At 45.3% G+C, this 13,872-nt stretch overlaps 1 protein-coding gene across 4 annotated transcripts in view; it reads left to right on the top strand.

Annotated features, from left to right (window-relative positions):
- LOC141174467 (inactive hydroxysteroid dehydrogenase-like protein 1) overlaps nt 1–13,872 on the top strand; it is a 177,650-nt gene that overhangs the window by 136,909 nt on the left and 26,869 nt on the right. For all 4 annotated transcript variants that reach the window (XM_073659402.1, XM_073659403.1, XM_073659401.1 and 1 more), the window contains one exon: nt 11,917–12,172. In XM_073659402.1, the coding sequence (XP_073515503.1) occupies nt 11,917–12,172 (256 nt within the window). The remainder of the gene's footprint in view (nt 1–11,916; nt 12,173–13,872) is intronic.

Raw genomic sequence — 13,872 nt, 5'->3', positions numbered from 1 at the left:
ATTAGCTTTGCTAGATTCAGCCAAATGCTGTGAAAAAAACTTGCACAGCACTGGCACAGACCTGCCTGGCAAAAACTGATAGGAACTGATGTAACCTAGTCCTGAAAAGGACTGCAATTACAATTAGTCTTTACTCCCACAATCTATCTATTTAAGAGCACAGACCTGCCTGATAAAAGTCGTAGGAAATGCTGTAACCTAGTCCTTAAAAGGACTGCAATCACAACTATTCCCTACTCCCAAGCTATCTGTAGATTTGTGCGAAAATTGGCTTGAAATTAACAAGGTATAGCGCACATAGCAACAGCGGTGCCGTCTAACACGCAGCTGCAGCAGTGAGAAAATGGTGGCGACGGGGAAAATGGCTTGGTCTTATAGGGCAAGGACATGTCACATACACTGCCAATGACACATGCCCTTGCTTGTGTGAAAAAAAGCACTTCGCTCCGTGTGTGCGCTGCTGATAGGCTGACAGATTGCACCTCCCCACTGTAAATGCGGGAAAGAGAAAAAAAAATGGAGATCTTCATTATTCCTGCAGAGATCCATCCCCTGCCCCTCCCCCCACCCCGCTGTACACTCAAACTGCGTATTAACATTAATTTTCATCATTACTGAGAAAAAATCCAGTTATGATTTTGGTGCACGAACAGTTATCGAACATAACCTCGAACAGCCGAATCTTTCTCAAATCGTTCGTGTTCGCCGAACGGCTCGAACACCGCCCAAAACAGCTCGAATTTGAGATTGGCGAACAGTTCGAGTCGAACAACGCTCATCTCTACACATAACCCATTGGTTTGGGGGTGGTACGGTGTAGTCCGGATCTTCTTACACCCGTACAGATGGCAGAACTCCTTGAACAATTCGGCTTCGAAGCCAGTGCCTTGATCTGTCAGCACCTGATCCGGGTATCCATGGGGTCTGCAGAAGTATGCCTGAAACGTCTTCGCCGCAGTTTCTGCCGTCAGATCCTTGACTGGGGCGACCACCAGGAACCGGGAGTAGTGATCCACCATGGTCAGGGCATAGGAATACCCTGACTTGCTGGGTGACAGCTTGACATGATCCAGGGCCACGATCTCCAAGGGTCGAGTTGTCTTGATGGGTTGCAGGGGTGCCTTCTGGCTGCTGTAGTCTTTTCTTCTGAGGCTACGGGGTCCACAATCCCGGCACCATCTCTCTATGGAACTGCGCATTCCAACCCAATAAAACCGACCTTTCAGCAGGGTTTATAGCTTCCTGCAGCCAAAGTGTCCCATTTGATCGTGGTAGGCCTCCAACACCATCTGGATGTCTGCCCTAGGCACTACGATCTGCCAAACCATCTCATGGGTCCTCGGGTTGACGTACCTTCGGCACAGCTTCTCACTATAGATGAACAGCCGGCTTCTCTCATTCCATAGTTGCTTGGCTTGTGGAGACTCGTCCTTCTCCAGGGAGGAACCTTCCTGGGTTATCAGTTCTTTGATACGGCTGACAACCGGGTCGCTGTCCTGGGTCTCCTTCCAACTGTGGTGAGGTAAAGGGTTTAACGTCTTACCGCGATGCCTCCTGGAGGCTCGTTGCTCGTGGACCATTCCATTACGGTGGAAGGCAGGTAGCTCAATCTCCTTCAAGTCATCCACTTCTTCTTCAGTGTCCGACTGGTGAGGCATCCTGGACAGGGCATCGGCGTTGGCATTCTTGCGGCCTGCCCAGTACTTAATGGTGAACTGGTAGTTTGACAGCCGAGCCATCCATCTTTGTTCCATGGCTCCTAACTTGGCTGTTTCCAGATGAGTCAAGGGGTTATTATCAGTGTAGGCAGCGAACTTACTGGAGGCTAGGTAGTGCTTGAACCGCTCGGTGATGGCACAGACCAGGGCCAGGAACTCCAACTTGAAGCTACTATAGTTCTCTGGGTTCCTCTCGGTCGGGCTGAGCTTCCTGCTCGCATAGGCGATCACCTTCTCTCGGCCATTCTACTTCTGACTTAACACAGCTCCTAATCCCTCGTTGCTGGCATCAGTGTACAGCAGGAACGGTTGGCTGTAGTCAGGGTAGGCCAGGATCTCTTCGCTGGTCAGGATCTCCTTCATCACCTCAAAGGATTCAGCTTGCTCCTTACCCCACTGGAACAGGGGGTTTCTGCCTCTCCCGGACTGTCCTACCAGGAGATCTTGCAAAGGCGCCGCTTTCTTGGTATAGTCCTTCACAAACCTCCGGTAATGCCCGACTAGTCCCAGGAACTGACGTACCTCCTTGAGGCTCTTCGGCTCCTGCCATTTCTGGATGGCAGTGACCTTCTCTGGGTCTGGTGCTACTCCTTCTGGGCTGACGATGTGCCCCAGGTACTGTACCTTTTGCTTGAGCAGGTGGCACTTGGAGGGCTTCAGCTTCATCCCATACCGGGACAGCGACTCAAATACCTCTGCTAGGTGCTTCAAATGGTCCTCGTACGTTTTGGAGTGCACTATCACATCATCCAGGTATAGCAGTACAGTCTCGAAGTTGCGGTGTCCAAGGCAGCACTCCATCAATCTCTGGAACGTTCCGGGGGCGTTGCAGAGTCCAAACGGCATACTGTTGAACTCGCAGAGTCCCATCGGGGTAGTAAAGGCTGTCTTCTCCCGATCCCCCTCAGCAACAGCTACTTGCCAGTACCCACTAGTGAGGTCAAGGGTGGAGAAGTAATTTGCAGACTTTAATGCAGCCAGGGATTCCTCTATACGGGGCAAAGGGTATGCATCTTTGTGTGTTATGTGATCCGGAGATCTGTCTCGGTGCGGTTTTCAAACACAGTTTGCAGTCTCTTAAAGATGATGGATACTGATTCCTGGTCTGCGGCTGGCCAGGTTTCAACTTCCCGCTCCGCGGCACCAGTCAATTGTCCCAACACGACAGCAGCCCTCTGCTTGCCAGTCAAAGAATACATATCTAGCACACCGCATATTCTTCTCTTGAATCCGGACAGGGTGTCCAGTTTTCCCTGGACGCTGGGACCTCCGTGACTCCTAGCCCTTGTACTGCAATCAGCATTTGGTGAACCTGGGACCTGTAGTCCTCCAGGGGTTCCGGTGGTTCCTACTGGGTGTAAAGGATCACTGTAGGCGCAGACCCGGTGTCCAGTATATATCTCAGGGTGAGCCTGGTATGCTCCTCTGCCCCCTCACTACTTCTTCCTTCTCCTCTCTTCTTCTCTCCTCTCGCCTTCGGTCCACTCAAGGCCCTCACTAGGCTTTCACAGGTGCTATAGGCCTTGGCTCGCCTAAGCACAGCAGCCAGCTCGCTGCCTCTTCACTGCTCTCTGAGTGTCAGCACGCTCTCAGCTCAACTCTGAGCTGTGTTCCTCTCTGTCTCTGAACACTAAACTGAGCTGCCTGGCTCCACCCTCCCTATATATATCCCTAACGGGCTCCCTCTGCTGGTCTGAGGTGGTAGGGTGAAGGTGTGTGAATGTGTGAGGGCCTCTTTGGAGAAGTCCATCCATGCACCCTTCTGGGTTCTGTGGCACCAATGCGCAGCAGGGCGCCTCAAGGGTGTGTCTAGTACCTGTGATATCTGCCAACCTCTTTCTATTACTATAAGCTCTACAATACACACGTCATAAAACAAGGAGATACAAAAGATAAAACATCAAATCACAGGTCACTGCAACCACCTGTGACACTAACATGCAATAATTACAATGATCACAATCCCCACAATCTTGCGACCAGCAACACCATACGGAAAGTGACTGGAACTGGGTTAGCGGACCTCTGTTTAGTCAGTCAAGATAACAGCTACACAGAACAGTACAATCTTCCTGAGTCTGGAACTCTCAGACCCCTGAAGCCAAGGGAGGTATGTACCTACCCTCAGGAACAAGAAACTGACAACATTTCACACAGGAGAGTACAGTCTTCCTGAGGATAAAAGAGAATAACAAAGCAGCCTTGGACAGAGGCGGGACAAACCCAGGAATCACCGCTTTTTCTGCTGTTTGTTTCGAGGATTGTGCTATACTATGACACTATGAATAACCTACAAGAAGCAAAATGAACATAAACCCTGTTGTAAATAAATAAAAAGCAAGTGCATTTAAATATAATAGGGTTCTCAGTAACACTGTTTTTGATCAAAAATAGTATATAAGCCATCCCACCATTGACAAGGTGAACTCGTTCGGGATGGTCCTACACTGTCTAATATTAAAAACCTTACCATGTGTCAAAGCTGACCTCAATGTGTGAATAAGGGCAGACAAAGTCCCAAACTGTGAACACCAGCCTAAGGAAGCTTTAAATGTATTATCCAGCTCTAGGAAGGATGTTTTTGGTTGTCATTAAGATTTAAAAAGAGAAAACACAGTAGTTTGACAATAAATGGCTTCACCCAACCAATAACCATGAGTGGAGAAAAAGTTTTTTTGAGAAACCAGGAAGATCCAGCTGAACAAATCTTCTAAAATCCATATTTTATTGGGTCATGCAAAAAATATTAAAAGTCCACCTTGGAGAGGAACAGCAAACGCATTTCGAACTATAAGTTCTTAATCATTGCATAGCAAAAAAACAGCAAGGAAGTGGTATTTATATGTCATGTCCTGCTATGCACCTGTTCTAAGCTAGGTTAATCAAAAATTTAAACACACATACCATATTAAAACCGTATAGCATAGAAACAATGCATATAAATGTGAATAATCCAAGAGAAAAAAAAAAAAGGAACATAAACGTAATAATCTATAAATAATCACTCATAATGATACATCAAATCATGTCTGATATTTAAACCTGCTGGTACACGTGTATTTAAAGTATAAATCCACCAACTTTCTCTATTTTCTCCTATGATCACCCCCTCTATGAGGTTTCAACGCTTTTTCTATGCCCGTTACTATAAATGTTGAAGTATCTCCATTATGGCATAACGAAAAATGTCTTGATGCTGCAGAACACCTGATACTTAATTTATTATGTGCATCTGATAAATGCCGTCTGATGCATTTTTTCAAGGGAGTACACGTACATCCCACATATTGAAGACAGCACGCACTGCATGAAATAATATATATGACATAAGTAGTGTTACAATTAATAAAAAATGTTATGTTATATTTTATATTGGTAGAAAAAGATGTAAAAGTCGCTGCATTTTTAACATGGCTGCAGCAAGTGCAAATGGAGTGACCACATTTATAAAAACCAGTTGTGTGTAGCCAGGTACTAGAATTGGAAGGATCTTGTTTGAGAAAAAGACTAGAGGATAAAAGATCCCCCAAAGTGGGTGCCTTATGAGCTGTGAACCTAACTGGTGTTAGTAGTACTTCTCTCAATTTGGGATCTGTAGAAAGCATAGGAAGATATTTGTTAATAATATTTTTGATCATAGAAAATTGGGGGCTATACTGAGAGACAAAGGTGACCTGGTTGGATCCATTCACACCATCTGAAGGGTGATTACTGAATTTAGGTCCAATCATATCACTCCTGTTTTTGGAGCTAACTATGTTGTATGCTCTTTTTAAAGTCCATTTGGGGTAATGTCTGGCTGATAGTCTATCTAGAACTTTTTTTGCTTCAACCTCATATTGTCGTGGGTTACTAGTATTCCTTTTTGTTCGTATTTACTCTCCTACTGGTATATTAATTATAGTCTTTTTATTATGACAAGAGGAAGCCAATAAGGTAGAATTTCTTGATAAACTTTTTCTATAGGGGGTGACAATAACGGTGTGATCAGTCAGAGTCAAAGTAATATCTAAAAAAATCAATCGAATTGGATTGTATATTATGGGTGAATTTAAGATTCATAGAATTATCCGAAATGAATTAGAAAAATTCATTCGCCTCTGACCTTGTCCCATCCCATATCAGGAGCAGGTCATCTATATAGCGACCATGCCACCTGATATGGGAGGAGAAAGGACCAGAGTCAGAGAAAATGTACTGTTTTTCCCAAAAGGCCATAAAAATATTGGCTATAGAGGGAGAGAAACCCACCCCCATTGAAGCTCTGCATGTCTGTAGAAAAAATTGTTTATTAAAGGAAAAATAGTTGTGGCTGAGTAAATATTCAACTGAAAGCACCAAAAACCGTTGTAAATCTTCACTATAAGTGCTATAAGTATGGAGATGGTATGATAATATGGAGATCATTAATGTGTGTGGTATACACGGATAAAGACCTATGACATCACATGAGAGCCAAAGGGATGAATTCCCCCATTCAGTATTATCAAGAGATGCTATAAGATGTTTAGTATCTTTAATGTAACCAGGTAATTGTTTGACTAAAGGTTGTAGGAATATATCGACCCACATACTGAGTTTTTCATTTAAACTACCAATACCTGCCACTATTGGGCGGAAGGGTGGGGGAAAAATACCTTTATGTATTTTTGGAAGGGAATGATATATGGGAGTAATAGGACATTTAGCCAAAAGATCCTCTGCTAATTTATCATTGATGACTCCCAATTGTATACCATAGGCTAATAAATTTTCTAATTCTTTTTTAAACTTAAATGTAGGGTCATTTGGTAGTGCTTCATAGGTATTGCTGTCCTGTAACATATCTAGATTCATTTTCTCATATAGGCCTCCATCTAGGAGTACCACTGCTCCTCCTTTATCTGCTGGTCTCACTATAAGATCGTTATTATTTTTAATATCCATGATAGCATCTCTTTCCAGTTTAGTCAAATTGGAAGCCAGTCTCCCTTCATGTTTTAGAGATTGTTTTAGAGAATGCAAGTCCCTTTCAACAGCTTCCTGAAAGTCATCTAGAACAGCCAGTCTTGATTGAAGTGGATAGTAGTAAGGATTCTTGATGGTATATTTATGATTCAAATTAGTGCAGTCCTGTATATTCTCCGACTGTAATAATTGTAGATCAAAAAGGGATTTTTGTTCTTCATAAGTCCCTATTTTCGGTATTTCTGAAGTCTCCGAATTAAATTGTCCCTGGTTCTGATCTATACTCATTAAATCAGTTGGTTCTTCAAAAAAATGACAACGTAAAGTCAGTGCTCTTGCAAATTTACTAACATCCATCATGGTTTTGCATATGTCAAATTCATTAGAAGGGGAAAAAGACAGTCCCTTAGACAAAACAGAAATTTAGGATTCAGTTTTTTTGTTATCATTCATATTCTCTGAAACAAGGCCAAGAAAGGAAAAAATCTCTTGGAGTATGTCCAAGGGTGCGTAATCTTTAATATAATTGGTTATCTGCAATTATTGCCTTTTATGTTCAGAAGCAGAATATAAAGTAAGTTCCTTAAAAGTCATATGCTGTAGGTGCGGTGAAGGAAGCCATCACCATTTTGAATATCTTCATAGAGTATTGATATCCATAACAGTATCATTAGGGAACTGGTGATGGAGACTGGGGTACCTCAAATGGAGTGGCCGCACTTTCTCCAGACCTGAATCCCATAGAAAACCTATGGGATCAGCTGAATCACCGTGTAGAGGCTCATAACCCCAGAACCTCAATGATCTGAAGGCCATCCTTCAAGAAAAGTGGGATGCCATGTTTAGCAGACAATAACTCCACCTGTAAACAGCATGAGACGTCGTTGTCAAGCTGTAATTGATGCTCAGGCCTCATGACATGTTATTGAGATATTGACATAATTTGTTGGGGTACACCCACCACTGTTGTTGCCATTTGTTTCAATAAATTGTTTGGGATAAGGAAATCACCATTGCTTGCCTCTACTTAAATGCCCTACTTTCATGATAAAATATCACTGTAGCATGAGCTTTTTACGTTTTCCATAAATTTCGTCCGAAAGCCAGATATGCCTAACTTTTTGTGAGTAGTGTATGTAACATCTCCAATTGGAGGTGTACCCATCCCTTTTATCTCCATGTAGCACAGACAGCAAGATGAGATTTCATGCCCAAAGAACTTCTCTCCAGACTTCCCTCTTCTCCATCTTCAGCAGCACTTCCCGACACCATGCCCTTAAAAATAAAAGTATCATTATTCTGCCCCATAAATAAAAATCTCTCATGCTGCGCCCCTGAATAAATAATTGCCCCTCACTGTGCTTCCTGCACAAAATATCACCCGCACTGCCCCTCTCTATAATATTCCGCCCACACTGCCCCTCTCTATAATATCACACACACTGCCTTTCTGTATAATATTCCCACACGCTGCCCCTCTTCATAATATTCCACCCACACTGTGCCTCTATAACAATTACCCCACACTGCTCTTCTCTATAATATCCCCACACACTCAGACTGCACTTCTGTATAATATTCCCTCACACTGCCACTCTTTATAGTATTTCCCACACTGCCCTTCTCCATAATATACCCCCACACACACTGCCCCTCTCCATGATATCCACACTACAGTCCTTCTCTCTATAATATACCTCCACTCTGCCCTCTCTATAATATCCCCCACACACACACTGCCTCTCTCCATAATATCCCCCCACATACAGTCGCTTTCCATAATATCCCATACACACACTGCCCCTCTGTATAATATTCCACACACACATATGCTGTCCCTCGCTATACTGTACTTCCTTTTACAATTCCCCCCTATTGATCCTATAATGTGCCTTCAACGTAACACCATACCCCCTTCCCACACCACCCCTCCCCTCCCATCTGCAGTAATTGTCAAGAAACATAATCTTCAGATCCTCCATGGAGCGCTTACCATTCCCACCGCGTCCTCTCCTCTTCTATGTGGCACTCAGCACTGCGTTGACAGTAACAGTGTGATGAGATCACAGGGTGCTGACCTCATAACACTGCTGCTCGTCGGGGCCAGGCCTGACGGGCACGCCTCTGCCTCTGTCCCAAGACTCATGTATTCAAATTTATTCGCTACTCAAAGAAGCAAATACGTTTGGATATAAGAAGTTGAGAACTCTCTGCAGACCGCATGCAGTCTGTGGGCCGTATGTGGTGGAGGCTTGGCTTACAGCATCAGTCATAGTTACATTGTTATCCCTGTGTAGCAACTCACTCGAGAAAATAGGTTACTGTACACACTAGTTATCCTGACACCCCAGTCCCTAGTGGTGCCTGCAGGTGCTGAGATAGTCCTAACCACAAACTAGGAGATGGAAACTCGGACTGAACCTCCCACAATTGCCATTGAGTTGCTTCACGTTCCTCCTAAAGAACCGAATGTCAGATCAGAGTATGAATCACCTACAAGAGGAGAAGTGTGCTAAACAAAGGAAAAAAACAAGTGTGAGTAAAGTAAATAACGAAATCCCAAATAAAGAATAAAGTAAGTGCTGTTAACAAATATACTTTCCTTCTTCCTAATGATAACCAGAAAATAGGTGCAAAGTATAGCAAAGAAACAGCAAAGCCAAAATCCTTATCTGAAAGCTCACAGACTGGCTCCAAACATCAATAGAATATCAGAACATCTAAATGAATCTATCACTAGCAGGAAACACCAGCAGGAGGACAGAATATAGAGCTGCACCCAACAGGTGATAGGCAGAGAAATGAAAACACCTGTATTAAACTAGACAGACTGCAGCCAGAATAGCAGAACCCAAAAACCCAGTGAAAAGGTGTATATCCTGTGGCTCGGCAGAAGGAGAAGCCAACCATAAAACACAAAGTCAAGGGATTGAATGCAGGAGCATGACAAACATCATATAAATTGACCCTGTCTGGCTCCACGCTCAAGGATAGCACAGTGATGGATACAGATATGGTAGGACTGAGCTTAAACATATTTACCAGAAGTTTGGCAAGAATAGCGGTTGATCTCTCATACGAGGGTGCATGCATAATGCTTATACAAGTGTTGGTACATTTATTGTTGGTTGCTAGAGATAATTAAATCGCTTCTAAACAAATCAAATTTCTTTAGAATTTCCGAAAACTCACAGATTCTAGTGAATCCTAATTTTTGGGAATTCGATTCAATCGAACATAGGACTTCGTACTTCTTGACGTTAAGATGAGGCCTAGCCAGCAATGGAAGAACCAGTGAAGGGAGACTGAAGCAGAAAAGAAGCCTTAGGAAGTCAGCAGAAAACTTGCATGGACCTGTGTTAGCAGGGACAGGCGATAGGTTAGGTTACTATGATTTATTTTTTTTTATGCCCCTTTGTCAGACCAACCGCTCACGGTTCATGTCAGCTATCCAGTACATCTTGCAGTATATCACCCTCAAAGCAGTCTACAGTTTCTTTTTCTGAGGAACAGCTTGCAATCTTCTCTCAGAATAAATATAAAGTTAGACCACTCAAAACATTAGGTAATACAGATTCAGTATCCACTCATGACCAGAGTCAGGTGTTCTGGTTCTACTTTGGGATCTCATAAAATAGACATTTCCATTTAAACCTCTATGGATTGGCGTAATCTCCTCCACAATACACATCATCCGTAGGGATAATCCTCCAGAGCTACTTCTAATAGGACAAACAGATATGAAAATTTCATATTTTGGAACCCATTTGTCCCACTGAAGTATATGTCTCTGTCGAGGGTATGCTCAAATCCATTTTTTGTTGGGGGAGGGGGAGGTTTCAGATGGAAGCCTTAGACTAAATCAGGAATGATGACTCAAAAGTGGTTATAGCCCAAAGTGGTGAATGCTGTTTTGAATCTTTAATATCCAGATATAGCTGCGGGTATTTATGTGTGAGTACATGTTTATAGCCTTTATCAGTCAAAACAATGAATTTGATGGACCCCATTATAAGTCAAGAGGGAAGGGGGTGTCTGGCATTGAGCCAAATGCAGGGGCGGACACAGACTGTAGTGGGCCCCTGTGCAAGAAATTTTTGGGGGCCCCCCTGCCCTTCATAAGGTAACAAAGTTATGTAAACATAACCCCCCCATGTGCATCTCTCACCCCCCCATGTGCATCTCTCACCCCCCCATGTGCATCTCTCACCCCCCCATGTGCAGCTCTCACCCCCCCATGTGCAGCTCTCACCCCCCCATGTGTGCAGCTCTCACCCCCCCACGTGTGCAGCTCTCACCCCCCCCACGTGTGCAGCTCTCACCCCCCCACGTGTGCAGCTCTCACCCCCCCCCCACGTGTGCAGCTCTCACCCCCCCCACGTGTGCAGCTCTCACCCCCCCCACGTGTGCAGCTCTCACCCCCCCCACGTGTGCAGCTCTCACCCCCCCCACGTGTGCAGCTCTCACCCCCCCCCACGTGTGCAGCTCTCACCCCCCCCACGTGTGCAGCTCTCACCCCCCCCACGTGTGCAGCTCTCAACCCCCCCCACACGTGTGCAGCTCTCAATCCCCCCCCCCACGTGTGCAGCTCTCAATCCCCCCCCCACGTGTGCAGCTCTCAATCCCCCCCCCACGTGTGCAGCTCTCAATCCCCCCCCCACGTGTGCAGCTCTCAATCCCCCCCCCCCACGTGTGCAGCTCTCAATCCCCCCCCCCCCACGTGTGCAGCTCTCAATCTCCCCCCACTCCTAGTTAATTGTATTTAAAAAAAAAATAAAACTTGTTATACTTACCCCCATGCGATCCCTGCAGAATCCTGGCGCTCGTCCAAATCGCTGACACCAGGTTCTCCTGACTTCCGGCCATGTGACGGCGCCGTCACATGACCGGAAGTCAGGGGAATCATGAAGGCGCAGCAGCGCAGCGCTCATATGTCCCGGACCCGGCGCTTAGCATGGGGCCGGGGGCCCCATGAGAGAGATGCACAAGAGGGGGGCCCCCCAACGGGGCTCCGAGGGGGCCCCTACCAGCTGGGCCCCATACTGGAATCAGGGCAGTCATGCCCTGATGGCGGCCCTGCTGGAGGGGCCCCCTCTCCCTCGGGGCCCCCGTTCAATGAACGGGCTGCACGGGCGGTAGTTCCGCCCCTGGCCAAATGCACACATTTGGGGCTGTGTAAAATAAATAATCTTTAATGTGTAGTACTGAGTGGTATGTAAAGAATGTAATTCTTTTTTATATTGTTTTTTAGATGTCTGCATACAACTTTAATTTTGCAAAGCTGGGAAACATTGTGCAAGGCACCATCGTCTCACTAGCCAAAGAGGTTGTACAATCCTACCACAATAATTTGGATATTCTGGCCATAGTTGGAGCCTGCTACACAGTGCGGAAAGGTCTTAATTTACTGAGAGGGTGTTGTAGCTTGATAAAACATCAAGTCTTTCCTGTCCTTTTTAGTAACACTAATACAATACTAAAATATGGAGAGTGGGCAGTAGTCACCGGTAAGTGAGAATGGTACAGAAAATACAATATATCTATTCTTTACCAATTTAAATGCCTGTATTCAATAAAATGCTGAATAAAATGTGAAGAACTATCTAATAGAGAGGTAAAAGGTATCCTTCAGCCCCCGCCTTACTAAAGGCCTCCCATACAATGCTTGTGAAAGTATTCACCCCCCTAGGGGTTTTACCTATTTTGTTACATTATAAACTGTGTTTAAATATTTTTGTAATCCGATTTGTGTGTGGTGAATCAGCACTAAATAGTCTTGTTGAGGGAGCGCAGAGAGGTCCCGGGTTCAAATCCCAGACTGATGTGAGAGAAAAGAGGAAGAGTAACCATATAAATCATGTTTCTCCTGGACAACTTACAAAGAAGTACAGTTCATGTTCTACAATATTCTTAGATGACAGCACAGTCAGTCAGCCTAACCTCAGAAGCACAATAAAGTGTGTTACCCTAGCAATATACTACCACATAAAGAACAGAGATTCGGACAGGTCCTTGGACATATTTGATGAAAAACTGCATCCTTTAACGACCTGGCCCCAGAATCTAACCCTTCTGATCAAGCAAGAGCAAGCACAATATTTCTCAGTAAATCCCGGACGGACGAGCCCCCAGAGAGAGAGACAGGAGGGAAGAGAGAGAGACAGGAGGGAAGAGAGTCAGGAGGTGAGAGAGAGAGACAGGAGGGAAGAGAGAGAGACAGGAGGGAGAGGATGTGATGAATATCATGGTCAGTCGAGAGGGGAAAAGATCATTTAAGAATGCACCAAAAGTGGTTAAGGTGTTAAATTTTCCTGTGGGAGGGAGTGTGAGTGCCTGCTCTTCACCCCACTGGAAGGGGGGGTTCTTGCCTCTGTTGGACTGTCCTACCAGGAGTTCTTGCTAAGGCGCTGCCTTCTTGGTGTAGTCCTTTACAAATCTCCGGTAGTACCCGACCAGTCCCAGGAACTGACGTACCTCCTTGAGATTCTTCGGCTCCGGCCATTTCTGGATGGCAATGACCTTCTCCTGGTCTGGTGCTACTCCTTCTGGACTGACGATGTGCCCAAGGTACTGAACCTTCTGTTTGAGCAGGTGGCACTTGGAAGGTTTCAATTTCATCCCATACCGGGACAACGACTCAAATACCTCTGCCAGGTGCTTCAAATGGTCCTCATACGTCTTGGAGTACACTATCACGTCATCCAGGTACTGCAGCACGGTCTCGAAGTTACGGTGTCCCAAACAGCACTCCATTAATCTCTGGAACGTTCCAGGGGCGTTGCAGAGTCCGAACGGCATACTTTTGAACTCGCAGAGTCCCATCGGGGTAGTGAAGGCCGTTTTCTCCCAGTCCTCTTCAGCCACTGCTACTTGCCAGTACCCACTAGTGAGGTCAAAGGTAGAGAAGTAATTTGCAGACTTTAGTGCAGCCAGGGATTCCTCTATACTGGGCAAAGAGTATGCATCTTTATGTGTTATGCGATTTACCTGGCTGTAATCTACACACATCCTCATGCTTCCATCCTTTTTCCTGACCAGGACCAGGGGAGCTGCCCAGGGGCTACAGCTATCTCTTATTACCCCTGCCTTCCTCATGTCATGCAACATTTCCTTCGCTTTCTGGTAGTGTGCTGGTGGTATGGGCCTGTAACGTTCTTTGATGGGTGGATGGTCACCTGTGGGTATATGGTGTTGTACCCCTTTAATC

This window comes from Phyllobates terribilis, unplaced genomic scaffold (assembly GCF_046119375.1).
Source record: "Phyllobates terribilis strain yellow unplaced genomic scaffold, ASM4611937v1 Scaffold_13__5_contigs__length_258822181, whole genome shotgun sequence".
Lineage (NCBI taxonomy): Eukaryota > Metazoa > Chordata > Amphibia > Anura > Dendrobatidae > Phyllobates > Phyllobates terribilis.
This window is presented reverse-complemented; position numbering and strand designations above follow the sequence as displayed.